This window comes from Gopherus evgoodei, chromosome 4 (genome assembly GCF_007399415.2).
Source record: "Gopherus evgoodei ecotype Sinaloan lineage chromosome 4, rGopEvg1_v1.p, whole genome shotgun sequence".
In the NCBI taxonomy this organism is placed as follows: Eukaryota; Metazoa; Chordata; order Testudines; family Testudinidae; genus Gopherus; species Gopherus evgoodei.
The window spans coordinates 85,467,422-85,487,408 of NC_044325.1; the positions used below are offsets into that span (position 1 = coordinate 85,467,422).

The window sequence follows — 19,987 nt, forward strand, 5'->3', positions numbered from 1 at the left end:
GTTGCAATTGGATTAGAGCAGTGGTGGGCAATCTGCGGCCCATCAGTGTAATCCGCTGGGGCTGCGAGACTGTTTATTTACATTGACCATCTGCAGACATGGCCGCCCGCAGCTCCCAGTGGCTGCGGTTCGCCGTTCCTGGCCATTGGGACCTGCGGGAAGTGGTGCGGGCTGGCTGTCTCTTCGTGCATCTCCCATTGGCTGCAGTTCTCCATTTCCAGCCATTGGGAGCTGTGGGAAGTGGTGCGGGCTGGCTGCCTCTTCCCGCAGCTCCCATTGGTGGGGAATGGCAAACCGCAGCCATTGGGAGCTGCAGGCGGGTGTGCCTGCAGATGGTCAATGTAAATAAACTGTCTCGCAGCATGCCAGCGGATTATCCTGACAGGCTGCAGGTTGCCCACCCCACTGGATTAGAGTCTTCTTGATTTCCTACGTGAAATCCTGGCCCCATTGAAATCAATGGGAGTCTTACCACCAAATTCAGTGGGGCCAGGATTTCACTCTTCTGTCTCTAAAATGTTACTTCTACAAGCCTATTGGATTCAGGTAACATTTGGCCTCTGTAAATGTTCCATATGGAACTAATCATAAGCCATATATTGCAAAATTGTCTTGATGCCCTTGACAGAAGACATTTTTCTTTCTTGTTTTTGATCCTCATGATGGATCCTATGTATTATTTACATTTTTTGTTTGGTGCATATGTGACTCATACAAAATGTATCATGATTAAGGATAGGTAAATGGCTAAATATGATCCTGAATCTAGTGAGTGCTCCCAGAGCTGTCAAAAATTCTTTAGATTAAATTTCCTGAAATGGATCTTTGTCTCGTGTTTGTTTTGTTTGTTCATGTTATGGTAATATCTAGGAAGTCATGAACCCCACTGTGCTAGGCATTGTACAAACCGAACAAAAAGACAGTCCTTGTTCCAAAGAGGTTATTTTTGTTCTGCCCAGAGGAAAGATATTTAAAACATTTATCATTTTATTGGTTTTATCTAAAAACAAGTAAAAGCGCAACACTTAACCCTCTCCTTCTCGCCATACTCCCCAACATATGCCCTGTGGGATAGCGATATCTGTGTTCTGTAGCCTAATATATCCTGAACCAAGTTCTTTAGACTTTGTCACACCTTTCATATAGAGTTAGTGCCCTGTGCAATCTCTACAAGAAATCTCAGATGGCAAAATTCTATTGCTTTTCAAACCAGTCTCACTGGCTCTTTACCACTTCTGAGAGGCCACCTCTTAACCTCTAAACATCATGTAACCATTTGGAAGACCTCAAAGAGCTGACAAAGTAGTCAGGAAGCTGTCCTCCAATGCGAAAGATTTAGATTATAGCAGATTTCTGTACCAACTGCTTTAAAGTGCTATGAAGTCCAGAAAACACAGTGAAAATCTTCCCATTGGAGGGTCCTTTTCCATAAACATCACATGCAAACAACCCAGAGAGCATAACAACATACAGATAAAATGTCATGGACATGGGTTTTCATCCATCTAGCCTGAAATCTCCAAACAAAATCCAGTCAAAACCTAGTTCACCTTCTTTTGATGCCAATCATCATTGTCACGTGATTTTGATGCCAAACAGTAAATGATTCCAGCTTCACTCAAAACTCAGCCCAAGAGTCACTCGCAAAGTTCTCAAATCTTTCGACAAACCTGACTGAACTTTGATCTTGAACCAAACCCCACATCAGGTGGAAACTGCAGAGTTGCATGACCAGCTTGCCTGGGAAGTGGCGGCCCACCAGCCATAACAGTATCCTCCCTGCACCACTAAAAGCAACAAGATGTCGAATGGTGTGAACGGTTTTTGTTTTGTTTTGTTTTGGTCCCTTGACCCAACTCAGATAGCAGAAGCATTTTTTAGTTGCTCTTAAAAAGCATCAGATTACAGACAACAGTTCAAAAACCTTCAGGCTAGCAGAAAAGTTTCATTCTGAAGAACTGCTTACTGGAACTTCACCCAGTAACTGCCTTTTAAGAGCCCTGGAACAGATTTTATATATTAAGTGAGGTAGAATAAAACTTGCTTTATTCCCAACTGCTATTTCAAAAGCTATGGAAATACCAGAAACTAATTCCTGTTGTTAAACATTGCCTTGATCACAGAACTATGAAGGTGCTTTCAGTTGGGCTGCTGTATGTACTGCTATCTCCCAGTAATCTCGGAAAAGGTTGCTGCTTAAATTGTTGTGATTTTAAGGCCTGATCCACCCCACACTGAAATCAGTAGAAAGACTTATGTTGACTTCACTGGGAGTTGGATTAGCTCCTTAATCTCTTTGGCAATAAAAAAATATATATAATTTTGTGGCCAGAATACCAGCTCCTGGTCAGGAATGGATGAGAGTCGCACAACATAACCCATACAAGAAAAACATATTTTCTGGATAACAAAGTGTGCTGTTGATGGATCTTTGCAGCATAGTAATGAAAGGTTGCTTTGGGTTATTGTTTTGTGGGGGAAATATACCCTTGAAATCCATGTCAACTGTAGTTTTACTCCCAGATTGCAAGTAAAAAGAGAATGTTCAGGCAGAAATTAATCTAATTGAGTTATATTTTGCTTATTTAGTTAGCCTTGATCAAAATCAATATAACCATAAATAAAAATATATAAAGCCAAATCTAAATTCCTAAACAGGCCCTACAGATTCGATCAGAACAATTTACACTTAATATTTTGCATTTTTATAGTATCTTTTATCTGCAAATCTCAAAAGACTTTTACTAATATTAATTAAGATTTATAGCACTACCCTAACATCAGTAAACATAATTAGCTCCATTTTATAGATGAGGAAACTGAGGAACAGAGAGGCAATGCAAGTTGCCCGAGGTTGGTCAGTCAGTCAGTGGCACAGCCGCTCTTAACTCCTTTTCTAAGCACTTAGAATATGCTCCTCTTCCACCTTTACAAAGTCATGATACAAAAGTAAGGTGAGTAAGGTGTTCGCAGTCATAATAACATATCCCAGTGTGACATAAAAGCATATAACATTACCAAATCAGAATCACCATCAGCATCTCCAGCTCAGAGTGAGATTTATACATTATCCACAACTCTCAGGGGCGGCTCCAGGCCCCAGCACACCAAGCGTGTGCTTGAGGCGGCAAGCCGCAGGGGGCGCTCTGCCGGCGCCGCAAGGGCGGTAGGCAGGCTGCCTCTAGTGGCTTGCCTGCAGGAGATCTGCCGAAGCCACGGGATCAGCAGACCCTCCGCAGGCAAACAAACCTCCAGAGACAGCCTGCCTGCCGTTCTTGGGGCAGCAGAATCCCTAGAGCCGCCCCTGACAACTCTGAGAAGTGAAGTGAAGCATCTGTCTGAGTTTCTGCTTTTTTGTCAAATTTACACCATTTCAGAAAATTATTCCACTTCTGGGTGGGACTGTGTTATCTCTGCTACAGAACATTTCTGATATCTGCAGTCAGAATAATGTGTTGCAGTGCAGTTGACTCTATCCATCATGCATGTTTGACTCTTGTAGGTTAAAAGATACAAGATCAGATTTGGCTCCCAGTTACGAGTCCAACCCTAATGTACTCAGTGTGGCTACTGATCCATCTGAGACTTTGTTCCTCATCTGCAAAGTGAGGCTAACAGTACTTCCCTACCTCCCATGAAGTGATGGGGACTACAGAAGTAGTACCAAAATTAGCACACTAAAGTAGGGTGTAAAACAAGCTGTGGCGAATATTGTACTCTTGCCGCACAGTCAGTCACTTCTGTTAGTCTCTTGAAAAATTGTGAGCAAAAGTGCTCTTTCTCTCCATTACAGGATCCATTCATCTCCAAGAAAGAATGCAGTGAGTGTGAAATGCAGTAATGAGTAAAAATAAGATTCTTATGAAAGACATTTACATGTGTGCACTGCTCTCTAATGAAGAGAATCAGAATTGCTCACATGTGTATCATAGGCACTATATGGCAACAAATATAGGAGATTCATGTCAATGGAATAGCAGTTGTTTACGTTGAAGTTGGCTTCTGGCCTTTTGCTTCCTTCAGCCAGGCCACAAAGTGTTTCAGATGCCAGCAAGCTTGTTGCTTGCTGTGGGAATGGGATGTATTACTCTGGCCAGTTAAGAAAGGGTGCTGATGTGCTACACAGGAAGCTCTCTCCAGTCCTTTTTCAGAAGGATGGCTATTATGCTATGGAGCCTTGCAGAAAGGGGAGGCTACAAGGGGGAAAGGGGATGGTTCTCAGGACTCTGTCAGAGACTCAGTACCCTTCAATGGTGAAAAACACACACACTGCTAGATTAACAGGAAACACACTTTATAAATGCTATTGCTGTGTCTTAAGGGCCTGATCCCAAACCCATTTATATCAATGGAATACCCCCCCAGACATCAGTGGGTTGTGGATCAGGCCTTAAGGACTTAATTTCATTCTCATCTCCCACTTAAGTAACAGGCATACCTCTCTCCCAGCCAGTGGAAGCATTAGACCCTAAATATTTTGCCCTCTAATACTACTATCCTTTGTGGGCAGATATGAGTGACTTTTCCCAGTGAATAAATCACTTTTATTTCTGACTATCCACAACTGTCAAGCCATAACCTGAAAAGCTGAGAAAATTTGCTTGATTTGTCTGCCCAGCTTAAATCATTCTAGAAAATCTTTATTTGTAATTAAAACAAACAAACAAACCAACTTTCCGTTGAAACCGTTGGGGGAGAAAGCAAAAGGGGGGTATGTGATCTGCACCGAAAGCTTTTTATTTTTTTTATTTTTGCCCTGCCTGTTTTATTAATGCAGTGGTTCTCAAACTTTTGTACTGGTGACTCCTTTCACATAGCAAGCTTCTATGTGGGACTCCCCTAATACATTAAAAACACTTTTTTACATATTTAACACCATTATAAATGCTGGAGGCAAAGCGGGGTTTGGTGTGGAGGCTGACAGCTCACAACCCCCCAGGTAAGAACCTCATGACCCCCTGAGGGGTCCCAACCCCCAGTTTGAGAATCCCTGTATCAATGTAACTGCCCATTTCTGTTTCCACCTTGGTACAGTTATGTGCTCCATGTGAAACTTTTAACAAATCAGCCCATTTTCCTTCTCCCACTGCTGTAAATTGAATCCATATGGCTTTAAATGTCCTTTCATAGGATTAACATGGAAAAAGGAAGTGGGCTCATGCTCTGTATAGGGGTAGTGTGTAGTGCTGTGTAGGAGTGCAGTGTAGTGGGAGAGCACTTCCAGTTTGCATATGTTGCTTCTATTAATTCTTAGAACTCGAGCTTCCTAATTATTCAGGTTAGAGACCATTGGCAGGGTTTTCTGCGTTAGCTAACAGTGATGTACAGTGCAGAGACACAGCAGGATAAATCATTCCCTTATCCTCAGAATGTCCAGGAAGTTTTTGATGCAATTGTTGGCTGTGCCACTGAGCAGGATGTGAAGAGGATGTGTCCCGCTGAATGGGAGAGGGAGAGAGAGATCAATTCTTTATAAAATCTCAAAAGAAAACATCAAGACTAAGTAACAAAGATTTCCCAGTGTGGTGCAGGTTAATTGGCAATTATCTGCTTGATGGGGAGGTGGGGGACTGACATGACAGGAGGTGGCTGCAGATTTAGAATGAAGTAAGTACTCTCTACACCTAGGACTGGAACAGTTGAGGTGTTGCATTAGCAGAGCTGTGTGGGGAAAAAAGACTGAATAGCTTAGGGTGCCACAGATCAAGACTGAGGTACACTGGCAGAGAAGTGCATGCGGTCCCAGGTCTGGAATAGCAAGGAATTCAGCAGGTCTGGGTTGAGATACATTGATGGAGTTGTGTGATGGATCTAGGAGTGGAATTATGGGAGCTGCTGCACATCAGGATTCTAGTGCAATGGTTGAGTTGCCTGCATAAACTCGCTCAGGGTATGGCTACACTTGCAGCTGTACAGCGCTGCCGCGGGAGCACTCCCACAGCAGCGCTTTGAAGTGTGAGTGTGGTCACGGCACCACCGCTGGGAGAGATCTCTCCCAGCGCTGCAGGTACTCCACCTCCCCATGGGGATTAGCTTGCAGCGGGCACTGTTTACACTGGCGCTTTACAGTGCTGTAACTTGCTGCACTCAGGGGGGTGTTTTTTCACGCCTCTGAGCAAGAAAGTTGCAGTGCTGTAAAGCGCCAGTGTAGCCAAGGCCTGCTAACATTATGATATGCTCTATACAGTACTCACACCCTTCACTTCTAGTCGCACCAAACTCTCACCCAATTTGGCTCTGTTTTGTTATAGACAAAGGAAGAACTGTGAAGTGATACACAAAGCAGATTGCGGGTTCTGATCACCACTATATAAATTGCTTTTGTTATTGACACAACTAGTCATTTTACATCAGTGCTCTTGTAAAGAAAGTGAAACGTTTTTAGAAACATGCTTAACCAGAGAGAGAGAGAGAAGAGACTGTGTGTGTCTGTGTGTGTGTGAGAGAGCAAGAGAGAGAGAAGTGTTTCCAATCGAACTTTCTATTTGGGTCATTTGTAGAAATGCAAATAAATGCTTTTATGGGCAAGTTTTTCAAAATCAGCTTCCAAGAGTAATCTTACATGCCCAAATGTTCACACGCACAAAAAATCTAAACTTGTGCATTCAAAACTGCCTGCTGTCAGATGCCCAAATGAGATCATTAATGGCCTCATTTTCAGAGGTGCTGGGAATCTTCAGTTCCCATTCACCTCAGCTGGACTTGGCAATTATGCTCAGCAATCCTAAAAATCAGGTCATTGCATCCAACAATCTGATTACAACTATGCAAGTTCAGCCTGTGGGTACACAATCTCATTTTTGCATATACAGTTTTAGGGTATGTCTACACAGCTAAATAAATAAAAGACCCACAGCAGTGAGGATCAGAGCCTGGTTCAACTGACTTGGACTTGCGCTGCGGGGCTAAACATAGAGTAAATGCTAAGGCAAGAGCCTGGACTCTGAAACCCAGCAAGGGGGGAGGGCTTTGGAGCCCAAGCCTAAACATCTTCACTGCTATTTTTGGCCTTGAAATGCAAGCCAGTTGGTTGACCCAAACTCTTTGTTTCCAGCATTTACAGGCTGCAAACAGTATCTGCATTTGCTCCCTAGAGCCCAGCTGCTCTGCTTTTGCCAATCAACAGCACTAATTGGTTCCACAGACCTTCTGAGCACTGTGGCTGAATGAGCAGCATGCATTGCATTCCTCAGTCACCACTACAAAAAAAATCGGTGCTTTCAGTATTTCCATCCATCCCTGAATGGTGGAGTATTCCCCTGCCCCTGCGATTTCACTTGCAACAGGCCTGTTCTCTGCTCTCCCCAGGTGTGCTGTCTCTGCCTGCCTACTTCAGCCCCTACAATGATGGCTCCATAAGCAGTGATGGACGGGCCGATGCTTATGCCCAGCTGGAGCTCCGAACCTTGGAACAGTCTCTCTTGGCAACTTGCGTTGGAAGCATCTCAGAACTAAGTGAGTTTCAGCTGTAACTGATCGTTTGTTTAAACAAAATATGAGGCCTGCTGCTATTGAAGTCAATGGCAGTTTTGTCATTGGCTTCAGCATGAGAGGCATTGGTTCCATGTTATGTAAAATGTAATTGTTTCAGGGTGCTGTCTGTGGAAATCAGATTATGCCATTAAGATGTTTTATGCTTAATTTATGCATAAAATGTCCCTCTTCTAGCATTTTATTCTTTGTCTTAGGCCATGGCTACACTTACAGTTTTGCAGCGCTGGTAGTTACAGCTGTGTTCGTACAGCTATGTAGGGCCAGCGCTGCAGTGTGGCCACACTGACAGCTACCAGCACTGCAGTGTGGCCACATTTGCAGCACTTGCAGCGCTGTTGGGAGTGGTGCATTGTGGGCAGCTATCCCAGCATTCAAGTGGCTGCAACGTGCTTTTCAAAAGAGGGGGGTGGGCTGGAATGTGACAGGGAGCGTGGAGGAGACAGACAGAATGGATTTTTGGAGTTGACACTGTTCTCAGCTCCCTGCCTTGCAAGTTCTAAGGACTGTGCCTACCTTCAATCATTTTAAAAGTTCTAACTCCCTTCCCCCACTCCTCTCTCATTCACTAAATGCAAATTATGTACTGCTAAATACCCGTCAGACCAGATCAGCAACTGCTCAACACGGACTTCCCCCTCCCTCCCTGCCGTGTGAGCGTGCTGTTTCTCTCTTCAAGCAAACAGCTGTGAACATTCCAAAGTAATTCCCCTGCCTGCCTCCACTCGCTCAGCAAACAGGAGCTGTGTTTGTTTTTTAAATAAGCACTTTGGCTGAACTCCGAGCTCTCCCTTTCTTCCGGTTTGTTGTGGACAGGAATTCTGGGATACCTCCTTATACTCCGGAGGTCAATAAAAGCGCTGGTGGGCGTCCACACTTGCTGACCCGCGCTGGATCACCAGCGCTGGAATCCCTACACCCGAGGCTCAACCGGGTGTACAGCCAGCACTGCAACCAGGGAGTTGCAGCACTGGCCGTGCTTTGCAAGTGTGGCCACATCCTAAGTTGCAGCGCTGTAACCCCCTCACCAGCGCTGCAACTCTCTAGTGTAGCCATGGCCTTAGTGAATTCAGTGCTGGTGAAAGATCTGTTTCTAGCTATGTGGGTGCTTAAATGGTTTTCCTCAGCCTAATGTCAGAGTACCAGATTAACAGCAGTTACTCAAATGGCCACAAGTTCACTTTCTAGTTGTTGTACACTAGTAGATGCTTCAGGGGAAAGTTTTTTGTTTTAATTGAAAATATAAAAATGGGGAGAAGGAAAATCCTGAGAATGCTTCTGATATAATCAATTTGGTAAATCTCTTTTTTGTGAACAAACCCCAGATTTTGGGCCTAAACTACTTGACAGTGCCGCTTTAAAATAAACCAGAATGATTTGTGTTTTCTTGGCCTGGTTTTCCTTGCAAAATTTCTTCTGGCACCACTGTCCCAGTCCCCATCATCTGAAAGCTAATGAATATCAGGGGCTGGCCAGGCCCAGAGCTTGTGGTTTCACCATTTATTTTGCAACTTGCCTTAATTTGAGGTTTTTCAAATTCTTTAAACACACCTCTATTTATGCTGGAACACAAGGGAGCATTTGTAGCATGGACCCATGACTGAATGCAGCTTCCTCTCCCTCTTTCCTAGTCCCTGCTTTGGCCAGCTTAGTCATTATGTCTAGTGAATGGATGTCCTGATATAGTCACCTTCTGATTTTAAAATATGGTCTGGAGGTTGCCAAAGAAGTAGGGAGTGGGATGTTATTCTTTGCTGAAAAGCTGAATTCCAGATGCATTTCTTTTCTGATCATGTGGGATTCCAGATTAGCACCAAAGCTAGAAGATGCATAGGACTCTTGTAAGAATGTTTGGGTCTTAGGGAAAGATTCAGGAGCTGCAGAAATGGAAAGGCAGGGACATTGGGAGGTTTTTTCCTCTCTGGAGTCTACTTGTAAAATGAATTTACTATGCGACGAATGAGTGCACAGCTTCACGTTGCAAAGTAAGGTTTTAACACCCCATCGATCTGACTCACTAATAACTGCATAATGCTCAGACATACAGTAGCCATGTGTTTCCCCAGCATGTGTAATATCAATCCCTAAAGTGTTCAACTGGAGGCATCGTAGTAAACTTGGTCTTTCTGCTGTTAGACCTAAGTGGATTAACCTAAGAACATCCTAAGAACTGCACTGGGAGTTGGGGTGGGGGTGAATTCACATTTTGTGTGGCTAAGTTCACGGCGCCATCTCAGACCCAGCTTGGTGTTGGTGGCTATTTCAATTCCATCCTTTCCCATTATTGTAACCATAGAACACAATGGAGGAACATTTCCTGTGAGGATTCTAGAGGACTGTAGAACATAAAGCAACACAAGATTCCCAGGGAAAAAATAATCTTGTGCATATATATATAGTATTCTATAGTAGTGGTTCAGACTAGTGCTACAGGAATACCACTACTGTAAATTGTAACATTTGAGGCCTTCACTGTCAGGCTACTGTAGTGTTTGTAATGTGGTGTGTGCTATGTTTAAAGCAAGTGTCAAATGAAGAACACTCAGGATTTATATAGCCAAAGGTGCTCTCTGCAGGTGCTAACCCACCACAGCTTCCTGTTCTGAGGGGGAAGGGTTAGTATCTTCTTAGTAGCAGCTGTGTAACATAGACTTTCCCCCTCCCCATTGCCTGGTCAGGGAGTCTTCCAATTATTGACACAGGAAGGTTGATAATGGTTCAGAATCCCCAAGAACTGAGCAGCTCGGACGGAACTGGATGCTTTCTCCTTGGGTTTAGACCTCTATCAGCATCAGAGAAAGACTTCCAGCAAGGTCTGTGAAAATCAGATAGATAGAAATATGACTGACCCTTTAATAAGGGAGATGGATGTTGTTACTCCTTGGAAGAGATCTTCAGCTATAGAACAGTGAGGAGGATAAGAAAAGCAGACACCAACAAGAAGGGACTTCCAGCTAGGACTTTCCCTCTCTCTGTCATAAGAACCTGGGCAGAAAGTTGGGACTTGAGGGCTCGTTAGGTGGGATCAGACAGCTCCAATGTAGGGAACTGATCTGACCTCAGCTCCAAAGTAGGGAACTGATCTGGCCTCATAACATGTAGAGGACAGGGAGAACCAAAACAAGCAACCTACATGGACGCTGCCTCTGTCCCCTTGCATAAATTATGTTCCCAACCCAGTGCTGACGTCGGATCTTACAAATGTATTTCATTAGCCAGAGGCAGGCAAGAAACCCATGGATGTCGCTTCAGAAGAAAAGAAACAGCATTAAAATAGCAAAGAAAAATAATGCAATGTCATCACACCGATTTCTGATGACGGGCAAGTTTAGCAACTTAGATAATAGTTTAATTCTATCATTGTCTAATGGCTAGGAATTTAAAAGGAAATTAAATTTCCATTGCAATAAACCAGTTGTTCTCAACCTATTTACCACTGTGGGCTGCATATTTGGCCCACAATGTGTTATGTGGGCTGCATCCAATACTACCGGTGTGGCCCTGAGGGTGTCACATGGGCCACAGCTCTGTGCTAATTGGGCCGCAGGTTGAGAACCACTGTAATAAACTAGAAAATGGCAGCTCTAGGACCTGCTTATTGGCTTAATGGGTGAATAATAATTACACACAAAGAAGGCTTTCTCAGTTGCCAGTGATTTTATTTAGCTGAGAAAATAAGCAGATGGGTCTGGATGAACATTCAGAAATGCTTTTTCCTGTCCCCTTTTGTGCAGGTGACTTGGTATCGCGAGCAATGCACCACATGCAATGTTTGACCACCCTCCACCCCGGCATGAGCCCTATTCGGCAAACCAGGCAACAGCAGCCTATTACCTGGTCCCCTGATGCCCTCCATACCCTCTACTACTTCCTACGCTGTCCTCAGATGGAGTCCATGGAGAATCCTAACCTGGATCCGCCAAGGATGACCCTGAACAATGAACGGTAGGGAAGTCTGTTAACTGTTAGCAGTAAGGAAGTCGGGCCAAGGCCTCCTTTTGCAGAATAGCTCAGGGCTTACGTGCAGTGCAGTGCAGTTTGCAGGAGGCTATCTATCAGGCATCAGTTATTCCTGCTACCCTGCCAGCATGTGTCAGTAGCCTTGCCAAGTTTACAAAGTGTTAGAATTGGAGCCGGGGAGCAAGCTGCTTTCTCAGACAGTCTTTTCCTAGCAAGATATAAACTGTATATCGCCATCAAGGCTTGTCTGTGGACATTGCCAGGAGTGCATGTGGCTGCCTAAAGCAGTAAAGACCTTACCAAAGAAAACGTTACCTTCTCAATACCACTGATTAATGATTGTCATTATTCTTGGGAATAGGAAGGTTGATTGCAGTGGAGAGCCTGAGAGGGATTTATGACCACTCTTCTGGGGGCTTATTTCAGTTGCTGCTACGTGTCTAGTACGTGGGAAACTTACACAAGAAGCCAATACCCAAATAAAAACAAAAGGGCCACCCTTACTCATGCCAAGTAGTACCTGACTCTGCAAGTAGTCTTATTATTAGACATGGTTGGAAATTTTCCAATGGAATATTTTTTAATTAGAAAATTTTGTCTGCATTGGAACGTTCTGTGGGCATGTATTGATTTTTGACTAAATTCTGACAGAAACCACGCATGTTTCTGACACAGCCCTGCCTGGCAGCCAGGTTTCAAAATCTGCCTGGGTTCCTGCTGACTCACCCACCCAGCTCCTCAGCAGCCCACCTGGCAGGCTGATGGGGAGCCTGGGAGTCCAGCTCCTAGACTTGAAGCTCTTTGCCAGCCTGGACCTGTAGGGCTTCCTGTGTTCCTGGTTCCCAGGGTCCCTGGTTTTGGGGCAGCCCACCAGATGGATTGCTCCCGGGCTAGGGCTTCCAGTCTCCCAGCTTTTAAGCAAAACAAAACTTTGGTATTCACATTCCACAAACAATGCTGAAATTTCATTTTTGTTCTGTTTTGGAAGTATTATTTTTTTAAATTTCTGAATGTCCCATGGAATGGGAATTCCAGTTTCTGGCCAGCTGTATCCAGGACATGTTAATGTGGCTTCTACTGTGTGGTTCATTGTCAGCCTGGCAGAAAGTCAGGCACACAGCATCTCCCTTTGCCCACTTTGAGAGCAATCTCTGGCTGAGAAGCATCCTAGGCTTGCAATGTGTTAGGCCTGGTCCACACTATCCTGTTAAATCGATTTTAATAGCGTTAAATTGATTTAACGCTGTACCTGTCCACACCACAATGCACTTTAAATCGATTTAAAGGGCTCTTAAAATCGATTTCTGTACTCTTCCCCAACGAGAGGAGTAACGCTAAAATTGATATTAGCATATTGATTTAGGGTTAGTGTGGTCACAAATCGAAGTTATTGGCCTCCGGGCGGTATCCCACAGTGCACCAGTGGCCGCTCTGGACAGGTAACTGAACTCTAATGCACTGGCCAGGTATACAGGAAAAGCCCCGCGAACTTTTGAATTGCATTTCCTGTTTGGCCAGCATGGAGCTCTCATCAGCACAGGTGACCATGCAGAGCTCATCAGCACAGGTAACAATACAGTCTCCTGAGAATAGAAAAAGAGCACCAAAATGGACCGCACGAGAGGTACTGGATCTTATTGCTATATGGGGAGAGGATTCAGTGCTAACAGAACTGCGTTCCAAAAGACGAAATGAAAAAACTTTTGAAAAAATTTCCAATACCATGAAGGAGAGAGGCCACACCAGGGACTCAGTGCAGTACAGAGTGAAAGTGAAGGAGCTCAGACAAGCCTACCAGAAAACCAAAGCAGCAAACGGAAGATCCGGATCAGGGCCAAAAACATGCCGCTTCTACTCTGAGCTGCCTGCAATTTTAGGGGGCTGCGCCACCACTACCCCCCACTTGTCTGTGGATTCCGAGGTGGGGGTTATAACCTCAACCACGGATGAGGATTCAGCGGAGGGGGAAGATGACAAGGAGGAAGAGGAGGAAGAACTTGCAGAGAGCACACAGCACTCCATTCTCCCCAGCAGCCAGGAGCTTTTTGTGACCCAGACGGAATTACCCTCCCAGCCCTCCCAAGCCTCTAGCCCAGACAGTGAAGCCATGGAAGCGACCTCTGGTGAGTGTACCTTTGTAAATATAAAACATGGTTTAAAAGCAAGCGTTTTTTAATGATTGATTTGCCATGAGGGCTTGGCATGTATTAGCAGGCATTAAAGTTACTGGAACAGTTTGTTAACATGTCTGGGGATGGAGCGGAAATCCTCCAGGGACATCTCCATGAAGCGCTCCTGGAGGTACTCCAAAAGCCTTTGCAGAAGGTTTCTGGGCAAGGCAGCCTTGTTCCGTCCACCATGGTAGGACACTTTACCGCGCCATGCATGTAGCAAGTAATCGGGTATCATTGCATGACAAAGCCTAGCTGCGTATGGTCCCGGTGATTGCAGGCATTCAAGAAACATCCATTCTTTATCTCGCTCTGTTATCCTCAGCAGAGTGATATTGTTAATGGTAACCTGGTTGAAATTAAGGAATTTTATTAAGGGGACAGAGATGGCCATTCCTACTGGGCTGCTTGCCTGCTGCTTAAAAGAAATCCTTCCTTGCAGGTAGCCAAGCGGGGGGAGGAGAGGAGGGTTAATGGCGCTGAGCTTTTTAGCGTTTGGCCAGCAGGAATCTTCCCAGCTACCAGCCACGTGGTGGGGGGTGGGAGTGGGAGGAGAAAGGGGAGGTGATTAGCAGTGATCTTCCATTATACCAGCTATGTGGTGGGGGGAGGGGTAAAGCAATTCCAGGGTTAGGGTTAGGGTTTGCCATCTGCTGCTCCTTGTTAAAGAAGCAGCACAGGGAGAAGCTATATGCCTCTTTGTATGGCTTACCATGACCGCATGCAAGTTGAATTGTGATGCCCGGACCTGCGTCTGTGTTGATCTGTTACACCACAGCCGCAGGCACTCAATACTAAAAGAATCCAAATGCGACCTTGTAGTGAAATCACATGTGCTATGTAAGGTGAATAGTGTTGTTCACTGTGAAAGAGTATAACCATTGTTCTGTGAAATGTATCTTTTATAATCCTTCTATCACTATTTTCCCCCACTCATGCAGCTGCAAATTTTTCAAGCCTCCCTACTCCATCCCGAAGGCTAGCTCAGATAAGGCAGAGGAAGAAGAGGACACGAGATGAAATGTTCACAGAAATCATGGCAGTAACCTGCAATGAAAGAGCTCATCTGGGGGAGTGGAAGGACGTGGTAGCAAAGTACAGGAAAGATGCCAGTGAACATGAGGATAGGAGAGACGCTCGAGATGAGAGGTGGCGGCAGGAAGATCAGAGGTGTAGGCAGGAAGATCAGCGGTGGTGGGATGCAACGCTGGAGCTGCTGCGTGATCAAACTGACATCCTCTGAAGTCTGGTGGATCTTCAGGAGGAGCAGCGGGGTCACCGAGTGCCGCTGCAGCCCATGTTTAACCACCCTCAGTACTCACCATGTTCCATATCTTCCACACCCAGACATGTAGGAACGCATGGGGGAAGTCTTTGTGCACCAGCCCACTCCACGCCCGTGGACAGTCCAACCAAAAGGCTGTCATTACATTGAAATGTGCTTAATGGCCTTTTCCTTCCCTCCTATCCTTCTCCCAAACCACTCCCGGGATACCTTGTTATTTCTCTTAATGTTTTTATAATTACATGCTTTTTAAACAAAGGGGAAGGGTGGGTTGCTTACAGGGAATGACTTTTAATAAAGAATACATGCTTTTTAAACGATAGTAACTTTATTTCTATAAGCAAGCTGTAATCGAAGGGGGAGGGTGGGTTGCTTACAGGAGGAGTCAATAAAGGGGGGGAGGTTCATGAAGGGGAAACAAACACAGCAGTCACACCGTACCCTGGCCTGTGATGAAACTCGTTTTCAAGGCTTCTCTGATGCGCGCTGCTTCCTGGTGTGCTCTTCTAATCGCCCTGGTGTCTGGCTGCGCGTAATCAGCAGCCAGGTGATTTGCCTCAGCCTCCCACCCCGCCATAAAGGTCTCCTCCTTACTTTCACGGAGATTGTGGAGCACACAGCAAGCAGCAATAACAAAGGGGACATTGGTTTGGCTGAGGTCTGAGCGAGTGAGTAACGTTCTTCAGCGGGCTTTTAAACGGCCAAATGCACATCCTGCACTTGCTCAGCCTGTAGTTGAACAGCTCCTGACCACTGTCCAGGCTGCCTATGTATGGCTTCATGAGCCATGGCATCAAGGGGTAGGCTGGGTCACCCAGGATAACGACAGGCATTTCAACATCCCCAACTGTTATTTTCTGGTCCGGGAAGTAAGTCCCTTGCTGCAGCCGTTTAAACAGAACAGTGCTTCTGAAGACGCGAGCGTCATGAACCCTTCCTGGCCATCCCACGTGGATGTTGGTGAAACGTCCCTTGTGATCCACTAGTGCTTGCAGCACCATTGAAAAGTACCCCTTGCGGTTTATGTACTGGGTGCCCTGGTGCTCCGGTGCCAAGATAGGGACATGGGTTCCATCTATCGCCCCCCCACAGTTAGGGAATCCCATTGCAGCAAAGTCATCCACTATGATATGCACTTTTCCCAGAGTCACAACCTTTCGTAGCAGCAGCTTAATGATTGCTTTGACTACTTGCAACACAGCAGCCCCACAGTAGATTTTCCCACTCCAAATTGATTCCTGACTGACCGGTAGCTGTCTGGCGTTGCAAGCTTCCAGAGGGCTATTGCCACTCGCTTCTCCACTGTGAGGGCTGCTCTCATCTTGGTATTATGGCGTTTCAGGGCAGGGGAAAGCAAGTCACAAAGTTCAAAGAAAGTGCTCTTACGCATGAGAAAGTTTCGCAGCCACTGGGAATTGTCCCAAACCTGCAAAACTATGCGGTCCCACCAGTCTGTGCTTGTTTCCCGGGCCCAAAATCGGCGTTCAATGGGTAGAACCTCCCCCATTACCAGCAGGAGCTCCAAAGCGCAGGGGCCTGTGGTTAGGGAGAATTCAGTGTCCATGTCCTCATCACTCTCGTTGCCGCTGCCGTAGCTGCCTCCTCCTCTCCTGCGTTTGCAGTTCATGGTTCACCATAGACAGCACGAGAATGCGCGAGGTGTTTACAATGTCCACGATTGCACTATTGAGCTGAGCAGGGTCCATGCTTGCTGTGCTATGGCGTTTGCTCAGTTCACCCAGGAAAAAAGGCGCGAAATGGCTGTCTGCTGCTTTCAGGAAGGGAGGGGTGAGGCTGTACCCAGAACCACCCGCGACAACGATTTTTACCCCATCAGGCACTGAGGTCTCAACTCAGAATTCCAAGGGTCAGGGAAGACTGCGGGAAGTATGGGTTAGCTACGGGATAGCTACCCACAGTGCAACGCTCCAGAAATCGATACTAGGCTTGGACCATGGACGCACACCGCCGAATTAATGTACCTAGTGTGGACACGCACAATCAACTTTATAATATCTGTTTTATAGAATCGGTTTAAGCTAATTTGAATTTATCCTGTAGTGTAGACCTACCCTCAGATTCCAACTCCCATGCCAGGTGGCCACATTTTCAAAATGAAAACGCAGGTCACCTGTCAGGCACAGGAGCAGGGGAAGGGATGATACTGCCAACGATTTATTAATACTGCTGCCTCTTATTGCAACACCAATGTCCTCTACTGACCCCCGTGTCCCCCTTGTGCTGAGTGGCAACAGACGTCCAGGGCCTTATAGATCAGTTCTCCAGTGGAATAGAAATTGGTGATGTGGAATACGGATATACTCTAAGTGTAAATTTGCTTTATTTGCACACATTCGCCAGTCCTGGGATGAGATGGTCAAACAGCATGCAGGACAATCCTTCTTTTAGGCATCTCATCCCAACCCGGTGCCTGGTTCCCAGGGGGCAACTCTGCCTCAAGAATGTATTCTTATCAGAGCCCAAGGCAGACAGCAAATTCTCCAGCTGCTTGCACGGCTCCCTCTCTCCCCAACCTGCCTCTGTATCCAACCTTGCATAATCTAAACTAACGACAACCCAGCACAGCTTCCCAAGACTTACATGTCAGCCTGTCCAAAACTTGCTTGTAGGCTAAGAACTTGGAAGACTGTGTATAACAGCACCACAAAGTGACACGTGCCATAATGATATGATAAAAATAGTTTATTCTACTGTTCCCATTAATTAAAAAAGTTCCCATTAATTTAAAAAGAGATGTTTTTAACTTACAATTTTTTTCTCATTTAAAAATAATAAAATAACAAATTTAACATCCAATGTCATTTTTAAAAGGTAGCTGAATGTCACTTTAATAACACCAACAGAGAAAATAATTTATAAATCACAACAAATTGGCCTTTCCTCACACCCACAGACAGCATCCATCATGACTTTCTCTTCCCTCCGTTTCCCAGTGTGGACATGGAGCAGCCCATTTCATGCATTCACCTCTTCTCATCATCTTCTGGGCTGGTGCTGCTGTCAGGCTCCTGTTTTGCAAGCTTGAGTATTGCTGCTGCTGCCATTGCTGCTAGCCAGGCCTGATGGTGGTACTAGTGCCACTGGCCAAGCCCCGGTGGTGGTGGGTGGTGCCTCTAAGTCTGCTGCAGCTGCTCTCCCCAGGCACTGGTGATAACAGCTTCTGAGCAGAGCCCACAGCAGGACCTGTGGGTGAGGGAGAAGCTGAGCATAAAAATGGCTGTCCCATTTCCTAGTTCCAGGTTTCCAGGACAGAATGCAGAAGTCTTGGAGGGGAAACTTTGTCCAAACAGCAACTGCTATAATTTCAGCCTGGGTATCTTTACTGTAGATTTTAAAAAAGGCAAATAAAGAGAGCACAATTATAAATTATAAATCTCTCTGATAGAGAAAGCAGAGTGCACATCTCAGTCTGAAAGATGTCCCCTCACAACCCTACCCCTTAGAAGATTGTCAGGGAGGTTCCTGTGCTCATCTGGGCAGACTGTCTGTTACTATGTTCTTGTGTGGCACCAACCCCAATGGGGTCTCATTCTGATTGGCGTGCTATGGTTCTGTATTCCAAAATAATAATTCTCCCTGTACTTATGACTGATCTTCCTCCAGAAGAAACTACAACCTTAAAAAGATCTGTCTGGTGGGAATAGAAGCAACTGGAGAGAACCAGTGTGAGCTTGTGATAGAAATAAGAGGAAATAAGGAATGAAGCAGGTTTCATTTCAAGTTGTTTTATCTAGAAAGATAAAGAAAAAAGTTACATGGTTAAAATAGGGAAGGGAATGCAAATGTAATAACTGCAAAGCTGGCTATATTGTTTGTCCTACCAATCTGAAAAGGTCACATAGAGTACGTCTACCCTACAGTAGACATACTCAGTGAGAGTAGTTGATTAGAGTTTGATGTGGGTTAAAACATCGATGCTGTCCCAGTTTTCCACTTTTCCTCCATGCCTACATCCATTCTATGATCCCCAGAGCTGGGTTAGAGAATAGAATCTCAAAATGTCAATGCAAACTGTATGTCTATTTTATGTTCAAATCAATACTAGATGCTGCATCAGCAGCAGGTTTTTTGGAATATTTCCACCACTTACTTTGGATCAAGACTTAGATGTACAGGAAATTAAAAGTGATAATTTAAAAAAAAATCAAAAGTTTGGCATTAGAAAAAAATATGAGCCTGAATACACCAGATTGAGCAAATGGCTTCAAACTTTGGTGGAACCTGTGTAAATCAAACGGACGGATATACCAACAGCAACCAACTTCCAACCCCACGTGGAATCTGTTCCAGGATATGTTTGTATGTGTGGTACACCATTGACTCCAATCCCTGTTATTTAACATGGCTAGTGGGGTAAATATTACTGGGGATACTTTGTACATGAGTCTGTTTATTCATTCCCAACTAAAGGGAAAAGATGGTCGAGGTTGCATGTGAGTGTGCCAGGGCGCAGTGTGATAGATGAAGGCATTGATTCATCTACTCTGGCTTGGCAAAGCTGTGTAGCCAGCCCTTTTATTCTTTACTGAGCTGTGCTAAATCAGCTGCAAACTCTGCATTGCTCTATTGTGCATTTATGGTCTCTCTGAAATATGCTTTTAATGTGTACTGCAGATCCGGGCTATTTTCTAATGAAAAATCTCAGTCATGAACCAGGACAATAATGCTGAAATGCTTTGCAATTGCTTGTGCTGTGGTTCCTCGGCTGCCATGCAAAATTTATTAAAGTTTTAAAAAAGCCCTAAATTTAGCAAGGAGAGGAGACGATTATTAGAGTTACAGGTCTAGTCGTGTAAACTCAGGACTGATCTTGAGAAGCTCTGAGCACCTACAACTCTTGTTTACTTCAGTGGAAATTGTTGTTGCCCATTCAGAGCTCACAACCTATTAGCCATTTGCTTTATCAGATGAGCTCTTTGTCAATCTGTTTTATGCCACCCGTTACACTTATGAAGGGGCATGCTATGAAAATCATTGCAAAATCAGGGTTGGAAAGGACTTTTTAGTGCTTCCCTCTGACATTGGGGGGAATATAGAATTCACTATCCTAAAACCATCC

At 45.0% G+C, this 19,987-nt stretch overlaps 1 protein-coding gene across 1 annotated transcript in view; it reads left to right on the forward strand.

Moving 5' to 3' along the window:
* The window catches only part of ABTB2 (ankyrin repeat and BTB domain containing 2), a 214,914-nt gene that overhangs the window by 139,524 nt on the left and 55,403 nt on the right, over positions 1 to 19,987 (forward strand). The window contains exons 2-3 of the mRNA XM_030560073.1: positions 7,309 to 7,455; positions 11,226 to 11,436. Of these exons, the coding sequence (XP_030415933.1) occupies positions 7,309 to 7,455; positions 11,226 to 11,436 (358 nt within the window). The remainder of the gene's footprint in view (positions 1 to 7,308; positions 7,456 to 11,225; positions 11,437 to 19,987) is intronic.